This window comes from Schistocerca cancellata, chromosome 3, assembly GCF_023864275.1.
Source record: "Schistocerca cancellata isolate TAMUIC-IGC-003103 chromosome 3, iqSchCanc2.1, whole genome shotgun sequence".
Classification (NCBI taxonomy): domain Eukaryota; kingdom Metazoa; phylum Arthropoda; class Insecta; order Orthoptera; family Acrididae; genus Schistocerca; species Schistocerca cancellata.
The window spans coordinates 271669476-271687915 of record NC_064628.1 but is presented as its reverse complement, the minus strand read 5'-3'; the positions used below and the strand labels follow the sequence as shown (position 1 = coordinate 271687915).

At 39.6% G+C, this 18440-nt stretch overlaps 1 protein-coding gene across 5 annotated transcripts in view; it reads left to right on the top strand.

The window, feature by feature from the left end:
• LOC126174928 (transmembrane GTPase Marf) overlaps nucleotides 1-18440 on the top strand; it is a 236127-nt gene that overhangs the window by 63366 nt on the left and 154321 nt on the right. For all 5 annotated transcript variants that reach the window (XM_049921378.1, XM_049921377.1, XM_049921381.1 and 2 more), the window contains one exon: nucleotides 6052-6300. In XM_049921378.1, the coding sequence (XP_049777335.1) occupies nucleotides 6087-6300 (214 nt within the window). In that variant the 5' untranslated portion in view covers nucleotides 6052-6086. The remainder of the gene's footprint in view (nucleotides 1-6051; nucleotides 6301-18440) is intronic.

Here is an 18440-nt window from a genome sequence, read left to right as displayed (position 1 = left end):
AGGCATCTCCAGTCCCCTAAAAAGTTATCTGTGAGAGCACCCATGTGAAAGTGATCTACCAACTTCGCTAAACCCACTGTGCAGCATTCTATGTGCACACTACTGCTAACAAGATGGCCATCTGCATGAATGGGCACAGCCAAACTGTGGCTAAGAGGCAGCTGGCTTGTCAGGTTGCTTTTGTATACATGTAATTTAATAAAAGTGCAATCTTCAGACCAACTGTGGTATGAGATGCTAGCTTTCTTTTATACTTTTCCTCTCTCCACACAGGACATTGTGCTTTGCTTTGTGACTGCTCCACAGCTTCCACTGTCTAGATTCTTGCCACCAACACCATCTTTTCTGAATTGTACACGGAGATTTCTTCGAGCAACATCTACTTCATTTTTGTTAACCGTCCCAGTCTCAACCCTTGCTCTTTGCTGGTCTCTGCCCTCTGCCTGATTGATCCCACTCCAGAGACACACACACACACACACACACACACACACACACACACTTCTGCCCCTGCCCCCCATCTGCCCCCAACGCAGTTGTGTAGTCCATTCCACATCTCTGTTCTCCCCTCTTCCCTTCCCCTCCCCCACAGCATAGCTTCCTGACATGGAGCCTAGAAGCACACCATCCTGCCCCACTGCATCCTTGCCAAGTCCCACAGGCAGCACTACAGCATCTTCTCCCACCCCTGCTATCCATCCTCCTCCTCATCCCCTGCCTCTTCTGTACCCCTGCTTCTCACCCCAGCCAAGATTGCTGTTGAGTGCATTTGGGGCTCAGTGCTGGAGATTACTGTGTGTGTGTGTGTGTGTGTGTGTGTGTGTGTGTGTGTGTGTGTTTCCAAATCTGAGGGAGAAGTTTGTCTAGTGGCTTAATTTACTTTTAAATGTGCTTGTCCACCACTCGATATCTCCTCTATGTGGTGAGTAGCAGTCTAACATAATTTATATTGTTGTTTGATAACTTTTGGAGAAAGGTGTTTTGTTTGTACTCTTGAAGTAAACTGTCCTTGAGCAACATTCTTAAAACAAAATTTCCCTTTTGTATACATGTAATGTAATAAAAATGCAATCTTCAGACCAACTGTGGTATGAGATGCTAGCTTTCTTTTATACTTTTCCTCTCTCCAAGGGTTGATGTGCCATAGAATTCAATTAATTGTAATAAACAAGAGACTAAATGAAACTTCCTGGCAGATTATTATTATTATTATTATTATTATTCATATCAGCGCACACTCCGCTGCAGAGTGAAAATCTCATTCTGGAAGAGACTAAATATTTAATGAGCTGCTGATTGTGGTCTGTAACTCCTCATTTGTATTGATAAGTTGCGCTTCAAATTCTTTTTCCTTTTTTTTACAAAACAGATGGAAGTGAATGTGGAAATGTGGGTTGCGAGGCAGCTAATGAATGGCCTCCCATCTGAAACTCTAAGGGGGAGTTCCTTGTCACTACTGCAATGCAAAAGCAAGCTGTGTCATGAAGGGATGCGAAGTTGATGATATTTCTGTGCAGATTTTTGCAGAATAAGACTATGGTGACTTTTGTCCCAGGTTCCACATTATAAACAGCAATACTACTTAACAGTTGCCTCAGACACACTGTTAGAAAAGAGTTGTCATTTTCTCACTTTCTCTACCCCTTCCTCCCCCACCCCCATTTCCCTGCCTTCCCTGGAATGGTGCTGGAGGAATGCTAAGCTTGTGCTAGTAAGCACATATGATGGTCACACATAATATACGTCTTAAACCCAAATTTCTCATGCGGGCATGTGTAAAACTGATGGGAGTGTTGTTAGTTAGCTTGAAAATTCTGGCCTGCCATCATTAACAAGTTTAGTGATCCACTTGTTCCGTAAGATCAGTAGATGCCACAGACTTCTTTTCCTGGTGATCTGCATCACAAATACTTGCACATTATGCTGACAAGTTCCTTCATTGCTACAACCAATTTGTCACTTGTGAACTTTCAGATCACACTCATTTTCAGATGATGTATGTTCTCCAGCAAGAAAGTGAATGATCCCACTCAGTTCTCATTTTGCAGGGTACTTGATTGTGAACTAAAAGGTACCATGTACAATTAGCATTAATTGCAGTACTAGGAAGTACAGATTGGTTGCACTGAAGTTTGCTTCATGTTACATTCAGTTTCTGTTTGGGGGAGGGGGTAATTGTTCCCCAAACTCTTTGCCTTGGATTCAGAATTTTAATTTGTAATATAAAAACATAACTCACTGTTCAGCCAAGTGTAGTGTTTTGTATATAAATATACATTCGAAAACATTTATTGGCACACACACAACTATGAATAATGTTAAAAACTCGTTTGTTTGTAGGTTTGTAGATTGGACTAAACTGTGTGCTTATCAGTCCCACAGTTTGGTTGTCACACTAGTAAATCACTGATGAATACAGTAGACCACTTTTTACTTTAGATTTCTTTTTTTAATCCTGTGGTAAAGTACTGGACTACAGATTCAAAGTTCTCTGGTTTGTGCCCCAGCCATTTCTAGGGTTTTTATCTGTTACGGGTCACTTTGTTCACCTCTAGCAATGATTGTAAATATCGAAAGTGCCAAGTTGCACCATGATTGGAACCCCTGTTGAGCCGTAAGTCCCTTTATCACAGCTATATAAATCATTTCAAAGGTTGGAAGAAGGCATCAGCATACCACCACCAATAAGACCATGCAACATTCCCCCCCCCCCCCCCCCCCCCCCCCATGCAGATATTGCGTGGATTGTCTTGAAAGAAACCTCTTCTTGGCCATGGTATTAAGGATTTCAGCCAGCTGTTTTCAGCAGTCAAAGCATGATGCATTTCATATTACTCTGATGATGCCATCATTTCTCTCCTTCAGGCATGGCAATTGGATTTTCACTTAACAGAGTATTAAAACCTTAATATTCACTGAATATACTCATTATAGGAGTAGTAATGTATGATAAATTTGTTATTAATTCACAAGTACTTTCAGTAAAATCAAGTTTGAATGTGCTGCAGTCGGGGTAGTATCCTCACAAAGAACCCTTAACAAAATTTATTCTCTCATACATACATTGACTTTTGTCTTAACCTGTTAAAGCTAAGTTCTTTACCTCTGCTGGCTTCTGTTCATTGCCCCTCTCACTTCATTGAAACATTCATAGATGGAAAATTAGAAGAGAATGGGCTGTTATTAACATGTTTCATACAGTTTTTAATTTTTTAAATTTTTTTATTTGATCCACAGTGTTTTGGCATTCACTTGAATAACATGTGGGCAGCATGTTGTTTACACCCAATGCATATTCCTAAACTAAGAGGATTGAATGAAAAGTAATGCCTTTACCTTCATTAATTGGGTTTGGGTGGGAATATTTTAATAAATGAAATGCAGAAATAATCCTTAGAATGTGATCTTTAATTACCGATATTCATTTTTCCACATAATCACCAACCAGTTGGATACATTTCTACCAACGATGAATAAGTTTTCTGAAACTGTCATGGAAGAAGTCGACACTCTGTTTCCGCAACCACAGTCTCACAGTTCTCTCAACGTCTTCATCAGAAGCATAATGGTGTCTCTGCAGATCGTCTTTCATTATCGGGAACAGATGGAAGTCAGATGGTGCTAAATCTGTTCTGTATGGAGGATGCTGTACGGTGGTGAGATTCACTCTCTGAAGTTCTGCTGTGGTGGCACGTGAAGTGTGTGGTTTGGCATTGTCATGCTGCAGGAAAACATTTCCCTTTCGGACCATTGTTAGCTGTTGTTTCAGAGTTCGCAGCATTGTGATGTAACACTCTGAATTTATTGCTGTTCCATGATCAAGGAAATAGACATGGATAACACCACCTGTGTCTCAGAACACTGTGACCATGATTTTTCCAGCTGAGGGCTGCGTCTTGAATATCTTTTCTGGGGTGAGTCTTTGTGTTGATATTCCATAGACCGATGTTTTGTCTCTGGGTCTTAATGGTGTACCCACGTTTCGTCTCCTGCCACAGTTGAATGGGGAAAGGCGTCACCTTCATTCTTATAAAGTGAGAGGAGTTCCTGGTAAATTTCAAATCTGTGCGCTTTCATTTCAGTAATCAGCATCCGGGGTACTCATCATGCACAGATCTTCAGATAGCCAAGTGAAGCAATAATTTGACCCACATGTTCTTGTGAAATGCTGATTGTGCTTTCAGTTTCTCTCTGAGTGATAGAAGATCATCCTGAAACAATCTGTCAACATTTTGCTTGTGAAACTTGGTGGTTGCTGTCACAGGACGTCCAACTCTTTGTTTGTCACACAGGTCAGATGTTCCCACCTCAACATCTTTAAATTTACTCGTCCAATGACACACGGTACTCACATCAACACGATCATCATAAACTGCTTTCATTCTCTAATGAATCTCCTTTGGGATGACACCTTCTGCTGTCAAGAATTCAATGACTGCACATTGATTAAATCGCATTGATCGACTGTCTGCACAGGGTTCCATACTTAACACTGTAACAACACAACGTTAAGTGCTAAGGTTTCCCACCAACTGGAGCTGTAGAGAAAAGGCTATGGAACAAGCCAGTACCTGCCGCATACTAATGCTGCCAACTGTTGAAGAGTTACGAAGGTGGAAGCATTACTTTTCAGTCGACCCTCTTAATGTCCCTTCATGCACAACCATCAAAATGGCAGAATATAAAACAACTGTACACATCCATTACCCAGTTTCTGAGTACGCACTGCAGCATGCTCCAGAGACCTGTCTGTATGCTGCACCACATAGGCCATTTGGATACTCACAACCAGCATCACTTTCCTGAACTCCATACAAGGGAACTTGGTCTCTGACATATGCTCTCACTCTGCCACCCTTTTGGATTAAACCTGAGTTAGCTACCCTCCACAATTCCTCAATTAGTCTTCACTGGACCTTTAATTTTTAGATATCTTTTTTATTTGTGTACTTCTATGCCTTGTTTCTCCCCCTCTGCCGTCCTCTCCCTCTCTTTACTCAGTTTGTCACAACTTAAGTTTTGCACTTTTATTCAGTCTCTACTTCTCAGTCTCTTCTACCACAACTGAACTGAGGCCGACACTACTTATTGATGTGTTATCTTTGTCCCCTCCCTCTCTCTCTCTCTCTCTCTCTCTCTCTCTCTCTCTCTCTCTCTCTCTCTGTCTCTGTCTCAATTCTCATCAAATTTGCATTGTGAATTATTCAATAAAATTCAATTTTTTGTGTTAAATAGGGAAAGCTATAGGAGTTTCTATGCTCTGTAGATGTATCTCTTTATGTGCTCACTCTTGTTACCATTTCAGAATAAATTGTTTTAAGGTTTTATGTAGCTAGCATCTTTCTAATTTTCTATTCACCGAGGGGCAAATTATTGCTTTTGTGTTTACATCCATACAGATCAATCGTATTTCATGCCTGTACGAATTTTCTTCTTCCTTACTTTTTCTTATAAAAACTGATCAAAATGACATATCCCTCCTCTCTTCTTAGGTTACCATACTTAAATTCCACCAGTTATTTTACCAAGAGTAACTGTTTTTAGAGCACAATTCTTAAGTTTCTGACTGTTACTTTATCAATAGAAATTATCAGGTACAAAGACATGAACTGAAATGGAAATAAGCAACAGAAAATTACCTGACAAAGGTGAAACATCAGTATTTCTATTTACAATGTATAAAAAATAATAAAAGCATATAATAATATGTGATGATGACTCAGTTGTAGTATACGTGTAAAGAAGCAGCAAAATTTGTGGCAGAAATGAGTAATAGTTACTCATTTCTTACTGATCAAGCTTTAGGTAAATAAATCGTAATGTGCATAAAAAAAGGAAATTAGCTTTTAATGGGCATTTCACTTACATGTCCTGAGACATAGGTTGTGAAAGTGTGTTACATGTTTCAGAAATATGCTTTGCTATTTGTGTATAATGTACAGTGCAACTTGATATCCTGCATGCACACACAGCTGCACCTATTTGACAGTGACAGATTTTTCAACATCTGTTGTGAGTTTAGTGGAGTTCTTTTTCTTTCTTTGTTTTCAGTTTGCAAACCTGCATGAGCACCTAGTAGTGATTTAATGGCTGCCTATATAAATCGCTCATTGTCTCAAATGGCTGGAGATGGCCCTTCAATAAGGGGTTCATCTTTGGTTGGAGGCCCTGGTGGTGATACAAGAAACTTACATGACTCAACTTCTCCACTACAGATATTCGTCAAAGCCAAAAAGAAGATCAATGGAATATTTGTGGAAATTGAAGACTATGTCAGGAATACAGCTTCATATATGCAAAGTAAGTATGGTTCCAGTGTACTCATTGTATTTATATGCTGGTCACTATTCTGTTGTTTCTATGCAATAAATGGTTTTCAGTATTTTATTGCACATACAGACTTTGTAATGTGCTTTATTGTGTCCTGGTGTTATTTTTAGCATGCTCCATACACACAAAAAATGTATTCACGTGGCACGAAGGTGGTAACCATTATCTGAGAGAAATAAAATACCTTTTCTGAATTCTTTGGTGTAAATAAAATTTATCTGAAGAAACATTGGTAAAGAAATATAAAGAGATACTTCTAAAAAAGGTGACATAAATTATTGCTATCACATGTCATGTCATGTTATCATTTGCACATTATCAGCATATTAGTTGAATTTAATTCACATTGCAGATTGTATTTATGGTGATGGTGGTTTTGTGGGGTCCTTTGTCTAGTGTGTGTGGTGTCCTTGACATCTTTGAATAAATAAGCTGTTTCATATGTAGTTAGTGACATAAAAATCATAACAAATCACAATAGTCTTGTTAGCTATATGACAGGGCTCTGCTCATGTGAAAGGCAATGGGAATGGTTGTCACACACAATTAAAATATAAAAATTTCCATATGTATGGTGCTTTATGTGTGACGCAAGTGCAGGCTCATAGTTTGCACGAGATGTGTACCGGTTAGTTCCCTGTACAGCTGTTGAATGGAAGCTCGTATCATCTTCCCCATGTTTAACATGAGCTAAGATCCTACGTGATTAAATTAATCTTTCCTTAATTAAAGCAAGTGTTCAAAATGGCATTTCTCGGAACCAAAGCAGTTTTGAGATCTTCAGTGAACACATTGTCACACATTCATCAGATTTCATCCTTTAATTCACAAGTCAAATATACTGATCAGTTATGAACATTATGACCACTGATCTACTATAGATACACTCATGCCCTAGTGTCCCCTAGCAGGGAATGACTCCTAGTCACACACATGCATGATGTACATAGTATTAGTGAGCGTGCTGTCCGTATGTAGAATGGGAAGACGCACGATCTATCCGAGTTTGACTGAGGGCAGATTGTAACGGCCTGGAGGCTCGGCATGAGCATTTCAAAACTGGATGACCTGTTGGGTGTTCCAGGAGTGCTGTGGTGAGTGTCTTCAACACGTGGCAGACCAAGATCAAACCATGTCCAGATGTCACGGAGTAGCGCGGCCACCCCTCGTTACAGATGTCAGACATTGCAGGCTGGGTAGACTGGTAAAACAGGACAGGTGGCATTCTGTGGTGGACCTAACATCAGACTTTAATTCTGGGCAGAATACAAGTGTGTGTAAGCACACAGTACACCAAACAATCCTGATGATGGGCCTCCACAACCGATGATACATGCATGTGCCAGTGTTACCACCATGACATCAGAAACTATGACTTAAATGTGCACCTGACTGTTGGCACTGGACTGGTGCAGTGGCAGTGAGTTGGATGGTCTGAGGAATCCCGATACTTTCTTCATCATGCCAATGGGAGGCCGCGAATCCATCATCTTCCAGGGGAACAGCTCCTTGACATGTGTACCAGGGGACAGAGACAAGCTGGAGGTGGCTCCTTCACGCTCTGGGGAACATTCAAATGGGCATCCATGGGTCCAGTGGAGCTCGTGCAAGGCACCATGGTGGCCAAGGAGTGTAGTTCACTGGTTGTAGACCCAGTGGCATTTTTCAGTAAGATACTGTGCCATGTCACAAGGCCAGAAATGTGATGGAGTGGTCTGAGGAACACAGTGGCAAGTGCCAATTGTTATGCTGGCTCTCTTAACTCTTCAGATCTGAATGTGATTGAACACATATGGGATGTGATTGAATGTGGCATCAGAGCTCATCACCCCCTCACTGGAATTTACGGGACTTACGTGACTTGTGTGTGCAGATGTTGTGCCAACTCCCTTCTGAGATGTACCAAGGCCTCATTGCTCCCATGCAACACTTCGCTGCCGTTATCTGTGCCAAAGGTGGACATACCTGCTATTAGATAGGTGGTTGTAATGTTCTACCTGATCAGTGTACTGTTTTCCATCTCATTAAGTGTATGATGATTGTTTGTGTGCACCATATCTTTTAAAATGCTCCAGGGAGTAAAATCTCACCGATTTAACTCTGGGAATAGAAGAGGCCAGTCAACTATACTACCTTCAAAAACACACACTGACACCGATGTATTGGCTGTGTGTGCTGTGCATTGTCCTGCATAAAATAACAGTAGGATTATTCATTAACAGTTATTTCCTTGGAAAAAATGAGGTTGTGGTATATTGTTTACATATTTATCCAAAGTCGTAGTTTTGTTGAATAGGGCTGTTAGAATAATTCATTTTGAACTAATTGCATGGGACATTCTTATTTTAACATAATGCAGAGGCTTTTGAAGTAACTGAAAATGATTTTCAGAACTCCAGTGTCTATTGTTATTTGGGTACACGTACATACCTGGATAAATGCAGCTATACTTCGTTAGAAAGAAGGAACATTTCAGCTCAACCTCTCCATGAGGCACAGATTGGAGTAGCCAGTTGCAGTACTAATGTTGAACCTGACAGTTTCTGAATTCCATATGATATGATATTGCATGCATGTCTGAAGGAACAGGCTCTGCGACAACTACCAGCCATTGTGAAATAAATAAAATGTATTCCCAGTTGCGAATATGGACAACCATCAGCTGTATAATGGGATGACAACAATAGCCATGAAGCAGGCTCAGATAGCAATAAGCAGTAAATCTGGGTTCAAGTCTTGGTCTGGCAACAAATTTTCGTTGTTGTCATTCCATTATACAGCTGATTGTTGTCCATATTTACACCTGTGAATACATTTCAACTATCTGAATTGGTCAGGCTGTACACTACCATTACTTTGTAAGCCTTTTGAGAGCAGATGCTGCTGATACAAAAGTGTGAAGTGCTGAATGGTACAACAGTTATATCAGTCTCCATTCAAAGCCTCCCTCCTTCTTCTTTTTAAATCAATACACTGCCGTATACTACTCTGGCTAAGCTAAGGGCTGGACAGTGACCAGTGAGATGAGTCTGCCTGCAGGGTGTTAGTTCCAGTGAAACACTGGAGACAGCCCTTGTCAAACATGAACCTATGTATTTAGGAACTTAATGAAAGTAGTTTAATTAAAGAAAGACTTAAACATGTCTTTTACCTAGGTGTGCCTGTGGGATTCATAGCTTAAACATTAAACTAGATCTTTGAAATGTACGTGTCTGATTGATTTTTGTTATTAAGTATCTGTTTAGGGCAGAATATTTAAGGTGCAGTTTAAAAGCAAAACTACGTACTGGAATATCATCAGGGTCATGTTATATTATTTTGCAAAGAAATAAACTATAGAAATGTTTTTCAACAACAGAACGTACACACTCAGTCACCTGTCATCTACATCTACACACCTCAAAGATTCTTGCCAGAAATTTGATGCCACAGCATTTACAGCTACATCCATACTCCGCAAGCCACCTGACGGTGTGTGGCGAAGGGTACCTTGACTACCTCTATCGGTTCTCCCTTCTATTCCAGTCTCGTATTATTCGTGGAAAGAAGGATTGTTGGTATGCCTCTGTGTGGGCTCTAATCTCTCTGATTTTATCCTCATGGTCTCTTCGCGAGATATACATAGGAGGGAACAATATACTGCTTGACTCCTCAGTGAAGGTATGTTCTCGAAACTTCAACAAAAGCCCGGACCAAGCTACTGAGCATCTCTCTTGCAGAGTCTGCCATCGGAGTTTATCTATCATCTCCGTAACGCTTTCACAATTACTAAATGATCCTGTAACGAAGCGCGCTGCTCTCCGTTGGATCTTCTCTAACTCTTCTGTCAACCCTATCTGGCACAGATCCTACACTGGTGAGCAGTATTCAAGCAGTGGGCGAACAAGTGTACTGTAACCTACTTCCTTTGTTTTCGGATTGCATTTCCTTAGGATTCTTCCAATGAATCTCAGTCTGGCATCTACTTTACCAACGATTAATTTTATATGGTCATTCCATTTTAAATCACTCCTAATGCCTACTCCCAGATAATTAATGGAATTAACTGCTTCCAGTTGCTGACCTGCTAAATTGTAGCTAAATGATGAAGGATCTTTCTTTCTATGTATCCGCAGCACGTTACACTTTTCTACATTGAAATTCAATTGCCATTCCCTGCACCATTTGTCAATTTGTTGCAGATCCTCCTGCATTTCAGTACAATTTTCCATTGTTACAACCTCTTGATATATTACAGCATCATCTGCAAAAAACTTCAGTGAACTTCCAATGTTATCCACAAGGTCATTTATGTATATTGTGAATAGCAACGGTCCTACGACACTCCCCTGTGGCACATCTGAAATCACTCTTACTTTGGAAGACTTCTCTCCATTGAGAATGACATGCTGTGTTCTGTTATCTAAGAACCCTTCAATCCAATCACACAATTGGTCTGATAGTCCATATGCTCTTGCTTTGTTCATTAAATGACTGTGGGGAACTGTATCAAATGCCTTGCGGAAGTCAAGAAACACGGGATCTACCTGGGAACCCGTGACTATGGCCCTCTGAGTCTCGTGGATGAATAGCGCGAGCTGGGTTTCACACGATCGTCTTTTTCGAAACCCATGCTGATTCCTACAGAGGAGAAGAAGAAGAAGAAGAAGAATGGAAAAAATATATATACATACGGATGGCCAAAATTGACACTCTCTGCTGTGAAAAACATGCATAATGTGGGAATAATAATGATGAAGACTGTTAAGTTTTCTTGTTCAGCAAGGAATAGAGCTTTCATTCCCAGTACAAGTGTTTTTGGTTGTGTACTACAAATGTAGTTTATACTGATAATATTTAAGTTGCCTTGGTTTGTCTTCAGTGGAAACTTTCACATCGTTTTGGGATAAAATTTAGGTATACAGTCTCATAAAAGGCACAACTTGTTGATTAATAAAGTATGTAGAGTAATAAGTAGCCTTTGTAAATTGTACATCGTTGTCTATACCAATTATGAACTGGAAAAGACTTCAGCTGAAAATATATTTCATGTGGGTGAAAATGTTAAGTTACATTAATTTGCTACTATGGAGCCCGGCCGGTGTGGCCGAGCAGTTCTAGGTGCTTCAGCCTGGAACCGCGCGACCGCTATGGTCGCAGGATTGAATCCTGCCTTGGGCATGGATGTGTGTGATGTCCTTAGATTAGTTAGGTTTAAGTAGTTCTAAGTTCTAGGGGGCTGATGACCTCAGATGTTCAGTCCCTTAGTGCTCAGAGCCATTTGCTACTATGGAGTATAGCTCACTAGTTCCTTATTTACCAGTATTCCTACATGCCAAATGTCAATTTTTTTAAAAAATACTTAATACACCTCAGAGGACAAAGTTTTGCATGTATTGTCCTCTTGTGTAATACAATTAATCGAACTCAAAGAAGGAAGACATTTGTTGTCTGTGTAATGAAGCAGTTTGATTTTTTTAATCAATAAATGAAACTGCAAATGCAGTCAGTCAAATACAGATTGAAAATGCATTTACTGGCTTCTGATCTAGCATATTTGTTTTGAATATTGTTGTTGTGGCCTTCAATCTGAAGTTGGCTTGATGCAGCTCCCCACCCTAGTCTATTCTGTGCAAGCACGTCTTCATCTCTGAGTAACTGTTGCAACTTACATCTCCTGATTACTGTATTTCTGCCTAGGTTTCTGTTTACAATTCTTAACCCTCACATTTCCCTCCATTACCAAACTGATTATTCTTTGATGTCTCAGGATATGTCCTATCAACCAATCCCTTTCTCTAGTCTATTTATGCCATAAATTTCTTTTTCCCCCAATTCAGTTCAGTACATAGTCATTAGTTATTTGATCTACCCCTCTAATATTCAGGATTCTTCTGTAGCACCATGTTTCAAAAGCTTCTATTCTCTTCCTGTCTGAACTCTTTATTGCCCATGTTTCACTTCTGTACAAGGCTACATTATATACAGATACCTTTAGAAAAGACTTCTTCAACACTTTGGTTTGTGTTAGATGTTAAGAAATTCCTATTTTTCAGAAATGCTTTTCTTGCTATTGTCAATTTGCATTTTATATCCTCTTTGTTTCAGCCATGATCAGTTGTTTTGCTCCCCAAATAGTAAAACTCATCTACTACATCCATTGTCTCATATCCTAATGTAATTCCTTCAGCAGCATCTGATTTAATTTGACCACATTCTATTACCCTTATTTTGCTTTTGTTGAGGTTCATCTAATAACTTCTCTTGAAGACCTTATCCATTTTGTTCAACTGTTCTTCAGTCCTTTGCCATCTTTGGCAGAATTACAATACCACTGGTTCTTCTCCTTGAACATTAATTCCCTTCCTAAATTTCTCCTTGGATTCCTTTACTGCTTGCACAGTGAATTCAATGCAAGGTTAAGGAAATCAAGGAATTTGCATTGCTCTTTCTTCTTATGTGATCACAGAACAAACATGTCATCCACATAGTTGAGTCAGCAGGATAGTTGTTTCAGTTCCACATTACTTAATGCATGTTGTTTGAAATGCTCCATAAAATGTCAGCTGTTACTGGAGATCAAGGTGAACACATAGCAACATCGTCAGATTGTTTGTAAAATTCTCCTTTATATTTAAAATAGCTTGGCCACAGGCAGAATTTGATCATGTCACATGCAATTTCACCTATGATGATGTCCACAGTATCTGCTGCAGGGATGTTAGTAAATAAAAGAATTATGTAGTAGTTTGCCAGAATTCCTGTTGGAGATACCTTCACTTTGACTGATATTTGTAAAAAGAAAAAAAAAAAAGATTAGAATCTTTCACAGAAGTATTCATTTCCCCAATAAGATCTTCATTTTCCTGAGAGGATGTTTGTTTCCCCAACAAATGCGTAACCATAAAAGCACATTGGAGAATTAATCCCATTCATAGTAATTCTTTATGGACATCATTCTTTGTGTATCTTTGGTAGACCAAATATCGTGATGGATACAGATGTTATTCAGGGTATCAGACTTTGGTAATAGAGGTATCCACTCTGGAGTCATATAACAGATTTTTCACTTTTTTACCGTCTTGTTCATTGTATCACATTTGAGATTGTGATACACAAGCGTCACAAACAATTGTTCCATTTTTTTGGGATATACACTGTGTCAGTAACAATGGTGGCATTTACCTTATCTGCTCTTTTTTGTGTCATCTCGTTGCCACTGTCATCTTGTACCATCGAAAGCAAGGAGAGGATGTTGTTGGGTGGCTGATATCCACTTTCTATAACACAACTGCATGCATGTATTAACAGGGTTCTTTATTAACATAAACAGAGAGCTACTTACCTTAAAGCAAGTTGTTGTGGTACAAGCTCGTCTGTAATAATCCATGTTAGTCTCACTGCTGGTGAAGTACAAGTCCTACTGTGTACAGTACTCTGGTCACTAGGTACTGACTGACTCTGAGCCAGAGACTGTGACTCTGACTGGGCATGTAACTGGACTGTGACTCACTGGCTGAAACTATGACTGCTTGGCTGTGCGTGACTGGATGACTCTCTGTGACTGACTGGGGCTTCTGGTCCACATCGGCAGGTTAAATACTGGCGGTTGAGAGGGCATTGGCAGTGCATTTCTTGTGAGTTTTGTCTTTGGCCCTTCACCTGATAGGCTCACTTGCTCCGGCGTCTGCTATCGACCTTCTTGCAGCCTCTTTGCCGACTGGAGTGTTGGCGATAGCTTACGCCAGCACAGCTTTGGTGATCACAATGTGTTCATTCCTCTTATGGTTGTAAAGAACTTTCCTTTTCTCTGCAGATATGATGTTCTTGGGTGGTTTTGCTTTCTTCAAGGTTCCTGAGATATGTTCAGGCTTACATTCTCCATGCGAACCTTCAAAATGGAGAACAAAAATACTTTGATGGCACCAGAAGCTTCTTCTGTGGGTATTCTCTCAGGTGTGGTAATGAAATTAAGGCATTTGCCCAGCATTGAGGTGACTTCTTCACTGATTTTCTTAGTGGTTACAGAAGCCTGCCCACTTATATAATGAAGCATTTGTCATTATACAGGGTGTTTCAAAATGAATATACAGATTTTAAGGCTTTGTAGCACATATTAAATTCACCTTGCAATTATGAATAAAAGAGAAACACAGTTTTTCTTACAATTATTCAGTGTGAAAATTGATCTCACACATTGAGTCGATAGAAGAGTTGTTCTGAAACCTTGATCAGTGTGTCAGGATAGATCAGCTGGTATCAGAGGCATATACACATGATCGCATCAGATCGCATGTGAATGTGGAAGTCGTGCATAAAATGCTGTGTCAGCCGCCCCCTTGCACCCAATACACCAGTTGGATACGTCTTTTAACCAGTCGCATACTGAGTTATGCCAGTGAGGTGGAGCACCATCTTGCTCCCAAATAAAGATGTGTTGCTCAGCTTCTTCCCATTGAGGCACGGGCCATAGCCATGGCACATTGAGATAAGAAATGTTAGTTACAGTTGATTCACTGAAAAAGAAAGGTCTATAAACTTTCTGTGGGGATGTTTCTTGGGGCTAAGTGTGAAAGACTTGTACTCATTAAACAGGTTTTTCAGTCACTCTTTGTCATTCCATACTCTTCACATTGTGCACAGGTATACAAACAAAACTGTTTGAGTTGCTGTTTCATGTGGTGTATTATTTTCAATTGTAATGTGAATGTACTAATTGCTGCAACACCTTAAAACCGGTGTGTTCATTTTGAAATACCCTGTACTATATGTTTTCATTTTTAATGACTCTTAATGTGGCAGCAATATGAAGTTTAAGGTTTAAGTCATTATTGGTCTTTCTGCACTGTTTGAATTGATGTACCCTACTGACTCTGGGGAAACCTACTATTTTACATAGACTCTGAACCATTGTGAAACACCCACTTAAACACCAAACCAAATGTCTTAACGTTTATTGTATTTAAATATTTATCTGTTATTGTTTTTTGTCATGAAACCTAAGGTTGTTTTGATGCAACTCTTCATGCCTGTCATTGCCAGCTATCCTCTTCATTTAAGTGTAAGTACTGCGTCACATATTGACTGTCTGCTGTCTCTGTTCCTATCAGAATTGACACATTGACTCTTTCTCTCTACCATCCTTTCAGTATTTGCTTTCAGCAACAACTTGTGTCATAATATTTGCCCAACTATTCTGTGTCCTAGTTTTGTTATGTTATATCGTCATCATTTTTTTTTCTCTTTGATTCCTTGCTGGACCTCTTCATTCCTTACTTCTGTAAACCATCTGATCTTCAGCAATCTGCTGTCACACAACATTTTAAAGGCATATAATTGCTTCACTTCTGTCGTACCCCGTTGCCCATGTTTCACAACCACATAGCTGTGCTCAAGACATAGCTCTTCATGGATCTTTATGGTCTCAAGGTATCTCTTTTTGGATGAAGTAGCTGTTTAAAATGCATCGTTTGATCAAATGATACAGGTACTGCTGAAAGCAGCCAAATATTTATGTAAGATTTTTCATGCCAACAAAATTTGCTGAGCTGTTATTACATTTCTGTAGGTCACAGATGATAAGTTTTAAAAAAGGAAAATTGAGTAATTCATAGGTAAAATAACACAAATATTGTGTGGAGCTGTTTTATTTAAATGAATCATATTGGTCATAAAATGCATGAAAACCTTCAGTACCAAACCAGCGTAAGAATCCTAACTTTGGAAACAAGGCATTTCCTTCAGATTTTGGTGGCCGAACTACTGTTGTTGTGGTCTTCAGTCCTGAGACTGGTTTGATGCAGCTCTCCATGCTACCCTATCCTGTGCAAGCTTCTTCATCTCCCAGTACCTACTGCAACCTACATCCTTCTGAATCTGCTTAGTGTATTCATCTCTTGGTTTCCCTCTATGATTTTTACCCTCCGCACTGCCCTCAAATGCTAAATTTGTGATCCCTTGATGCCTCAGAACATGTCCTACTAACTGGTCCCTTCTTTTTGTCAAGTTGTGCCGCCAACTCCCAACTCTGTTCAATATTTCATTATTAGTTACGTGATCTACCCATCTAATCTTCAGCATTCTTCTGTAGCACCACATTTCGAAAACTTCTATTCTCTTCTTGTCCAAACTATTTATCGTCCATGTTTCACTTCCATACATGGCTACACTCCATACAAATACTCTCAGAAATGACGTCCTGACACTTAAATCTATACTCGATGTTAACAAATTTCTCTTCTTCAGAAACACTTTCCTTGCTATTGCCAGTCTACATTTTATATCTTCTCTACTTCGACCACCATCAGTTATTTTGCTCCCCAAATAGCAAAACTCCTTTACTACTTTAAGTGTCTCATTTCCTAATCTAATTCCCTCAGCATCACCCGACTTAATTCGACTACGTTCCATTATCTTATTTTGCTTTTGTTGATGTTCATCTTACATCCTCCTTTCAAGACTCTGTCCATTCCGTTCAACTGCTCTTCCAAGTCCTTTGCTGTCTATGATTACAATGTCATCGGCGAACCTCAAAGTTTTTATTTCTTCTCCATGGATTTTAATACCTACTCTGAATTTTTCTTTTGTTTCCTTTACTGCTTGCTCAATATACAGATTGAATAACACCGGGGAGTGGCTACAACCCTGTCTCACTCCCTTCCCAACCACTGCTTCCCTTTCATGCCCCTCGACTCTCATGACTGCCATCTGGTTTCTGTACAAATTGTAAATAGCCTTTCAGTCCCTGTATTTTACCTTTGCCACCTTCAGAATTTGAAAGAGAGTATTACAATCAACGTTGTCAAAAGCTTTCTGTAAGTCTACAAATGCTATAAACGTAGGTTTGCCTTTCCTTAATCTATCTTCTACGATAAGTTGAAGGGTCAGTATTGCCTCATGTGTTCCAATATTTCTTCAGAATCCAAACTGATCTTCCCCGAGATCGGCTTCTACCAGTTTTTCTATTCATCTGTAAAGAATTCGTGTTAGTATTTTTGCAGCTGTGACTTATTAAACTGATAGTTCGGTAATTTTCAAATCTGTCAACACCTGCTTTCTTTGGGATTGGAATTATTATATTCTTCTTGAAGTCTGAAGGTATTTTGCCTGTCTCATATATCTTGCACACCAGATGGTAGAGTTTTGTCAGGACTGGCTCTCCCAAGGCCATCAGTAGTTCTACTGGAATGTTGTCTACTCCCGGGGCCTTGTTTTGACTCATGTCTTTCAGTGCTCTGTCAAACTCTTCACGCAGTATTGTATCTCCCATTCCATCTTCATCTACATTCTCTTCCATTTCCATAATACTGTCCTCAAGTACTTCGGCCTTGTATAGACCCTCCATATACTTCTGCCTTTCTGCTTTCCCTTCTTTGCTTAGAACTGGGTTTCCATCTGAGCTCTTGATATTCATACAAGTGGTTCTCTTTTCTCCAAAGGTCTCTTTAATTTTCCTGTAGGCAGTATCTATCTTACCCCTAGTGAGATAAGCCTCTACATCCTTACATTTGTTCTCTAGCCATCCCTGCTTAGCCATTTTGCGCTTCCTGTTGATCTCATTTTTGAGACTGCTTCATTTACTGCATTTTTATATTTTCTCCTATCATCAATTAAATTCAATATTTCCTCTGTTACCCAAGGATTTCTATTAGCCCTCATCTTTTTACCTACTTGATCCTCTGCTGCCTTCACTATTTCATCCCTCAGAGCTATCCATTCTTCTTCTACTGTACTTCTTTCCCCCTTTCCTGTCAATTGTTCCCTTATGCCCTCCCTGAAACTCTGTACAACCTCTGGTTTAGTCAGTTTATCCAAGTCCCATCTCCTTAAATTCCCACCTTCTTGCAGTTTCTTCAGTTTTAATCTACAATTCATAACCAATAGATTGTGGTCAGAGTCCACATCTGCCCCTGGAAATGTCTTACAACTTAAAACCTGGTTCCTCAATCTCTGTCTTACCATTATATAATCTATCTGATACCTCCTAGTATCTCCAGGATTCTTCCATGTATACAACCTTCTTTCATGATTCTTGAACCAAGTGTTAGCTATGATTATGTTATGCTCTGTGCAAAACTCTACCAGGTGGCTCATCAATTTCGTCATCATCTGCAGAGCTAGTTGGCATATAA